Source organism: Carlito syrichta, unplaced genomic scaffold, assembly GCF_000164805.1.
Source record: "Carlito syrichta isolate Samal-C Ts95f unplaced genomic scaffold, Tarsius_syrichta-2.0.1 Scaffold302406, whole genome shotgun sequence".
NCBI classification, from domain to species: domain Eukaryota; kingdom Metazoa; phylum Chordata; class Mammalia; order Primates; family Tarsiidae; genus Carlito; species Carlito syrichta.
In genome coordinates, this window is record NW_007246502.1 from 73,193 (window position 1) to 81,313 (window position 8,121).

The 8,121-nt window shown below is 50.6% G+C and overlaps 1 protein-coding gene across 1 annotated transcript in view; it reads right to left on the reverse strand.

Annotated features, from left to right (window-relative positions):
* Positions 1 to 4,243, reverse strand: part of PLAC9 (placenta specific 9) — an 8,545-nt gene extending 4,302 nt beyond the window's left edge. Inside the window, exon 1 of the mRNA XM_008056593.2 lies at positions 4,239 to 4,243. Within this exon, the coding sequence (XP_008054784.1) occupies positions 4,239 to 4,243 (5 nt within the window). The remainder of the gene's footprint in view (positions 1 to 4,238) is intronic.
* Positions 4,244 to 8,121: the final 3,878 nt, after the last annotated feature.

An 8,121-nucleotide genomic window follows, 5' to 3' on the forward strand; every position in this document is an offset into this window, starting at 1 on the left:
TGGCGAGACCTCATCTCTACAACAAATCAAAAATCAGCCAGGCGTGGTAGCGCGCCTGTAGTTCCAGCTACTCGGAAGGATCGCCGGAGCCCAGCAGGTCGAGGCTGTGGTGGCCGGGAGCGGCCACTGCGCCCCTGTCTGGGTGCAGAGTGAGACTCCAACTCAAAAAAAAAAAAATAGAGAGAGAATGGATTTGAGGAATATGTCTTTGAAGGCAAGAGTTTACTGCAGCAACCAGGGAAAGAGCTGATGAAGGAGAAGTGGTGAACAGAAGCAGTGGCTGTAGGAACAGAGAGGAAAGAAATGTGTGGAGATATTGCAGTGGCAGCAATGACACTGGGGAGCCGTTAGAAAAAGCTGGGTTTGATGAGTGCTTACCCTGCCCCATGTATTGTGCTAACTCAGCCTCTCTGACAACCTGTTATCATGCCAGTGCACACAGGGACACTGATGGATCTGTCCAAAGTCACACCACTAGTAAGCGGAAGATTTGGGATTCAACCCGCTCAACTCTTGATTTCATCGTTTTTCTCAGTGTTGCTTTTTCCTGGCACCACCCACCCTCATCCCTGGTTCTGAGCTCAGGTTTTGAGGTGGTAACTCTGAGAGGCTTGTGGGGTATCAGAGTTAGCTGGAGACTTGGCCAACAGACACTCAGGAAGGGGGGTGCTGCCCTGAAAGTCAAGAGGAGAACAGAGCTTCGTGAATTCTACAGGGGGTGAAAAGGGCAGCATGGCCAAAATCAGCGGGGCAGTCTCAGGAGACAAGGGCAGGAAACCGTGGAGCACAGGAGAGGCCCTGCTCAACTTCACCCTCACTTCTGGGACTGGTGGATGCCAGGCAGAGTTGATTCTGCAGCTGGATGAGAAGGGAAGGTGGGTCCAGGGATGGAGACTTGGAACCCGGAAAACTTTTTCACTTAGCTTGGCTGTGAGGGAAGGGAGGCCAGATCACAAGGTCTAGAGAAATATGTATTGTTGTCAGTTCTTATTTTATTTTTATTTTTTTAAAGCTTTGGAAAACACAACCATGCTTACAGCTTGAGGGTATAGGAAGAAGACTGAAGAACCAAAGAAGTGCATTTCCTGAATTGACTGGAGGCCCTGAAATTCAGAGGGGGAGGGCAACACGCTGAAGGAAGAGAGAAGGAATGCAGCAAAAACAGTCCAAGGTAATTCTCTACTTAGGAGGCTAAAAAGTGAAGTGAGCCCCCCACCCCCAGGACCTGCCAGGTTCACTCTGTGATGTAAGGGGGGAATCATCTGCCGAAGATTCACGCAGGGAGGGCAGTGAGAGGTTAAATCGTTAGGGGTTCTGTGAGTGTGTTGTGAAACACAGCCGTTCAAATGGCGATCATGGTGAGACCATGGACACCATGGAAATCAGCAAATACTTCTTTTTTGAGCATCTGTGTATCAGTGCAACACTGGGTCATGAATAAAGAGAAGGTCTCAAAAAGGGATGTAGAGAATGAGAGAGGCAGGTGCAGGAGGACCATGCAGAATGATGAGCTGGCATCTACGAGGGATTCTAGGGGCACTGGTCCTCCTCTACCAGTGCTCTGCAGTCCCCCAGACTGGCTGGAGGGAGCTGGAACCTGGGAGTCTGTGGGATGAGTCTGGTGGAGGCAAGGAGCCAGGAACTGAGGTTTGACCTTCGAGGAGGTGCTCTGGAGTCCAGCTGGGATAAGAAAGGAAATGAGGCTAAGAAGATGACTGATGTATGGGGGGAAAATGGGGGAACTGAGGGCACCGGAGGACTTGATGAGGTCTAACAGGAGCTTTTAGAGGTGGAACAGCTTCAGATAGTGACAATGTCAAGGCTGGCCATTGACATGGGCACCCAAAGTCCAGTGGGAGAAAGAGGTGTGAGACTTGGTCTCTCTAGGTATGTGACTCTTGTAAGGCCCTGCCTGGTGTTGGATGCGGTGGCCAAGGGGACATCCAAAGTTGCCTAGAAGGTGGGCAGGTCTTGAGGATGGAGATGGTGAACCACTCTGCCAGGGGTGGATACGTAACTCTGAGAGGCCAAGTGACTGGCCCAAAGTCACACAGTCAGCAAATGGATGGACTCCAAGCACCCAGACCTTCTTCTGGCCCCACCTCAGCAGGGTGTTCTTCTGGAGCTCTGCTGGGGCCCTCCTGCCACGAGATCTTCTGATTCTAACTCTATCCCGAAGTACTCAGGGGTGAGAATCAAGACCAGGGACAAAACTCCCTTCTATTCTGAGCATCTTTCATGGAGACTAGTTTGTTTTTCAAATTCTCCTTTTTTTTTTGAGTTGGAGTCTCACCATGTCGCCCAGACTGGAGTGCAGCGGCACACCCTAGGCCACCACAGCCTCAACTTGCTGGGCTCCGGCGATCCTTCCGCCTCAGCCTTCCAAGTAGCCGGAAATACAAGTGTGTGCTACCATGCCAGTTTTTGATTTATTATGGAGATGAGGTCTCACCAAGTTGCCTGGGCGGGTCTCGAACCCGCGGGCTCAGGTAATCCACTCATCTCGGCCTCCCAAAGTGCTGGGGTTCCAGGCTAAGCCACCGGGCCCAGCCAAATTCTCGTTTTCATTATTTCCCTCCATTCAAGGTAGAAAAGGCCCTTCAGAAGATAACAGTGTTGGCTGGGCATAGCAGCGCGTGCCTATAGTCCCAAATTCCTGGAAGGCTGAGGAGGAAGGATCGCCTGAGCCCAGGATGTCAAGGCTGCAGTGAGCGGCAATCCGGTAACTGCACTTCATCCTGGGGGACAGAGTGAGAACCCAACTAAAAAAAATAATAATAAGATAATGGTATTACAATTGAACTTGGGGAGGGAGGAGGAGGACGTTATAATGGCACTTTGGTTATTTTTGAAAAAGTCTTTTAGAGACTCATAAGAAGGAAATATTTACAGATGAAATGCTATGATGTCTTGGATTTACTTCAAAATAGTCTAGGCCTGGGTGTGCATGGGTGGGTGTGTAGCAAAAAACAAGCCTGGCCAAGAGTTGATCACAGTGAAAGCTGGATGATGAGCTCATGGGGATGCAGCCAGCTCTTGTCGATATTGTTCTGTACATGGTCTGAAATGTTCCAGAATAAAAACCAGTTGTCTGATGAGGTTGTTAGCAAAAAGCAGAGCCACCTCAGGCTGCACGCATCCATGTAAAATGTTCAGGATGAGAGCGAGGGTGTGGAGAGACCCCACCTGGGGGTTGTGCTCCATTCTGGGCCATCGTGAGAGGCAGGAGCAGGTGTAGTGGAGGCCCCGGGGAAAAAAACTCCAACTTTTGACTCATTTGTCTCAGCTGAAACTGGGCTGCCAGTGGAGGAAAGACTTCAAGGGGACCGGAAGAGCTGTTGTCACTGCAGAGCGGGCTGCCCTTGGGAATGGGGGCAGAACCTGTGCTTAAGTGAGTCTGTGAACACACACCCCCCTGCAGGTTCCATCAGGGGGCACTGGCCACACCTTTCCTCTGCGTTTCACCCGCTCTCTCCAACCCACTGCTCTTCCCTCACAGGCTTCCCCAGGCTTGGGCAAGGGGGAGCCCTGTGACCCTGCCTCTGAGGGGGAAATCTGACTGCTTTAGAAGTCACGAACAGCCTGAATCTGCTCCTCTCCATTGGCCTAAAACACCCTGTTCTCTACGTGTCTGAGATGTGAGGTCTAACTTGGCTCCAAAACCCCTCCAGGGAAAAGGCTGGGCTGAGGTCGCTCTCCACATGGCTCAGTACTAATCCCTCACATCTGGACAAAACCTGCTCTGTGCACCATGGTGCAACTGTCCATGCACTCATCCAGGCCTCCAAGAGTGCATCCGAGAGAGCAAGCTCAGGGCATGCTCAACTTGGTCCCGCACTGGCTGCTCCCTCCCGCACTGGGATCCTCACCACAGCGTTGACTTGAAATGCATCATGGCAGGAAACACCTTGGAGATCCTGTCCTCAGCCTGGTTCAACCAGAGTTGTAGGACTATAAGAAACTTTCCTCTCCTCTCCTAGCCTCTGCTGCCTCCTCTGTAAAATGGGTGGGGAGGCCTGCAGCCCTGTCTCTCACACTAGCCATCCATAACTCCTCTTTGTCATTCAGACCCTGCTGAGAGGCCTCAAAAATTAGCTGCGAAGACAAAACTGGAATAAAGGGTAAGTTGTTTCTTGGACCAGAAGCTCCATCAAGGCAAGATCTGGGTTCCTGCACACACACACACACACACACACACACACACACACACACACACACACACACACACACTCACTCACCCCATGGGGCCTTCAGAAGCTCAGACAAGAGGAGTGGAAGTGCAGAAGGCTGGAGGATTATTCCGACCAACCCTGGGCAGCCAAGGCTGTGGTTCCGCGGTGTTCCCTTCCTTCCACTCCTCCCGCCCTCCCGCCCCCGCCAGTTGGGAAATGGACCTCCTTGGATGCCGGATTGTTTTCTCTGGCCTGCCTCCTGCTCAGGACCTGATGTGCACCCTGGATGGTGGCCATGGGTGGGGCATCCTGTGCTGGTGAGAACTGGCTGCCTGGGAGTCCAGAGGCCCTGGGGGAGGACTGGGCTGGCAGGCCGCCTCAGTTAAAGGGACGTGGCCACCATCCCACCTCCCTCTTAGGAGGCAGGAGCACGACCCCCTCCCACTCACAGGCCTTACAGGGAGAGCTTTTGTACCTGGGACCCAAACAGTAAGAAAGTGCCCACAACTCAAATGACTTCTGTAGGCTGGGTGACGAAAAACATTTTCTCACTGGTGACTTTGAAAGGTGCTGCTGTACCTTCTGAATCATCAAAGTCACAGTTTGCTTTGACCGGCAACACTGGCCACTTGGAGGTTAATTATACTTGACCACATTCAATGTCATAGAATAATAAACTTTGCCACATCCAATATTTGTGATTCATTCAAAACTATCCGTGGGTTTTGATTATTTCTTAAGCAGCGGAACACTATTTTCAAACAACTCTGAAGAATAAAAATGTGTGGAGCCATTCTGGCTACAATCAAAGAGAGACCCTCAAGCTCCCTAAGAGAGAGCTCAGATTCTGAGGAACATTTTTGTTTGGTCTTGTTTGGGGAGGGATGTGTCCTATCTCCCTTGGTCTTTGATCATTTTCCAGATCTGGATTTGAGCCTCACGATTGCTCTGACCATTAACCGATGTTATTCCCATGCATCCAGTATCTGACTAAGTTAGTGTTTTACTTAGGATACAGGCTAAGCTGCCGTGACAAGGAGTCACCATCAATTACACCCATGTTTATTTCTCTCTCGTGTCAATTCAGAGGTAGATGGACCTGTGGTCAGGGCTGGCAGGCAGCTCAGTTCCCTGAGGTCATACAGGAACCCAGATTACTTCCATCTGGGAACACTGTGCTCTTTTTTTTTTTTGAGTTGGAGTCTCACTCTGTTGCCCTGGCTGGAGTGCAGTGGCACGCTCTCACGGTCACCGCAGCTTCGACCTGCTGGGCTCTGGCGATCCACCCGCCTCAGTCTTCCAAGCAGCCAGAACTACAGGTGTTCACTACCACACCTGGCTATTTTTAAAAAATTTTTATTGTAGAGACAAAGTTTCACCAAATTGCCTGGGCTGGTCTCAAACCTGTAGGCTCAGGCAATCCACTCACCTTGGCCTCTCAAAATGCTGGGATTACAGGCTTAGCCACCAAGCCCGACCCACTGTGCTTTTTAATCTGCCAAATTAGAATGTACTAAAACACTCCCAAATCCCCAGAATGCTGAGAAAATCTAAGAAGCCATGGAGGATAAACCTCTCCGAGTGCTGCAGAAGGAACACAAACTAGGGAGTCAGAGACGTGCCCCTGCTCGGCTATTTTCTGACTGAGAGCTCCCTGCCCCTCTCTCAGTCTCTTCATCTGTCAGGTGTCTGCCCTGCCCTGCCCCCCTCCCACTCACAGGCCTTACAGGGAGAGCTTTTGTACCTGGGACCCAAACAGTAAGAAAGTGCCCACAACTCAAATGACTTCTGTAGGCAGGATTGCTGTGTCGCTTCTGCACTTGAAAATACTTTGGAACTGCCACGCGATGTGCAAATGCCGCAGGAAAGCATTTACCAGGTGTGGTGACTTAGGCTCAGAGAGATGAAGGCGCCAGGCAAACGAGTTGGTGAAGCCCAAACCAGGACCCCACCTTTCCATAGAGAAGCTGTACTCATTGCTTGATCACCCTGACCAAGGTAGAGAGGTGTTTGCTTCAGGACTAGACCTATGCAGGGAGTCAGATGGTGCCAAGTCCAAGGAATGCTCAGGAGGGGCGTCTCTAACAAGAATCCAAGGGCTCTGTCCTGACCTCACTCTCTGGGTTCTGTTACAAACCAGTCCCACTTGCTGCATCCTTGGCTTCTTCACCTTTAGAATGGGCATAACCATACTCTATATTCCATACTCTATATACTATTTTTTTTTTTTTTGGTTTTTTTGGTTTTTTTAAATTGGAGTCTCACTCTGTCACCTAGACTGGAGTGCAGTGGCCGCTTCCAGTCACTGCAGCCTTGACCTGCTGGGCTCTGGCAATCCTTCCGCCTCAGCCTTCCAAGTAGCTGGAACTACAGGCGCGCACTACCATACCCAGCTAATTTTTTTGATTTATTGTAGAGATGAGGTCTCGCCAAGTTGCCCAGGCGGGTCTCGAACCCATGGGCTTGGGCAATCCACTCACCTCAGCCTCCAAAAGTGTGGGATTACAGGCTGAGCCACTGAGCCCAGCTTTGTTTTTTAGAGACACAGTTTTCCTCCGCTGTCCAGGCTGGAGGGCAGTAGCAAGATCACAGCCCACTGCCCCCTCTAACTCCTGGGCTTAAGCAATCTTTGTGCCTTAGCCTCCCGAGTAGCTAGGACTACAGGCATGAGACAACACACTTGGCTCTTTTTTGGGGGGGTGGGTAGTGACAGGGTCTTGCTATGTTGCCCAGACTGGTCTTGAACTCCTAGCCTCAGGTAATTCTCCCACCTTGGCCTCCCAAAGAGCTGAGATTACAGGCATGAGCCACCACACCCAGCTCCAAACTACTACTGATTTGTGATTGCTTATCATGTGCCAAGATTTCTGTTGAGTGCTTACATGCCTCTTATTTACTTCTGCTTGTGAGGTCAGTACTCTGATATCCCACCCCACCTCTTTTGTTTACAGATTAGAAAAACAAAGCTTAAAGAGGTTGAGTCAATGCCCAAGACTGCACAGTTAGTAGGTGGTGGTGAGGGGATTTGAGTTCTACCTGTGTGACACTGTCTATACTGTGCCCTAGCAGCAGTATGATTTTGTGTAAGTTAAGGGCCTCCGGTCTCAGGGCTTCAGCTGCCTACTCTGTAAAATGAGGCACTAGAGCTGAACAGATAGATATGGGGCAAAAGTAACTTTTTTGGGGGGGGGTTGGAGTCTCACTCTGTTGCCCAGGCTGGAGTGTAGTGGCATGCTCACAGCCCCTGCAGCCTCGACTTGTTGGGCTTAGGTGATCCTTCTGCCTTAGCCTTCCAAAGTAGCTGGAACTACAGGCGCATGCTACCACGCCCAGCTTATTTTTTGATTTATTGTAGAGACGTGGTCTCACCAAGCTGTCCAGGCTGGTCTCAAATTCCCGGGCTCAGGCAATCCTCTTGCCTCGGCCTCCCAAAGTGCTGAGATTATAGGCTGAGCCACCGCCTGGCCACAAAGGTAAACTTTACACATGACACTTTTTTTTTTAGTTGGAGTCTCACTCTGTTGCCCAGGCTGGAGTGCAGTGGCATGCTCATGGCCACCGCAGTCTTGACCTGTGGGACTCAGGCGATCCTTCCACCTCAACCTTCCAAGTACAAGAAGTTGGGACTACAGGTACATGCTACCATGCCTGGTTAATTTTTTTTATTTATTGTAGAGATGAACTCTCACCAAGTTGCCCAGGCTGATCTTGAACCCCTGAGCTCAGGTAACCCTCTCACATCAGCCTCCCAAAGTGCTAGGATTAAGGCTTAAGCCACTGCTCTCAGCCTTGACATGACACCTTTGCAGCTGTCTTAAGGCCCCTAAAGAGCCCATATGTACACCTTGGATCAAACTGTCTTTGAGTGGCTCACTTCTCACTGTATCTACTTTTGTTGTTTTTTTTTTGAGTTGGAGTCTCACTCTGTCGCCCAGACTGGAGTGCAGTG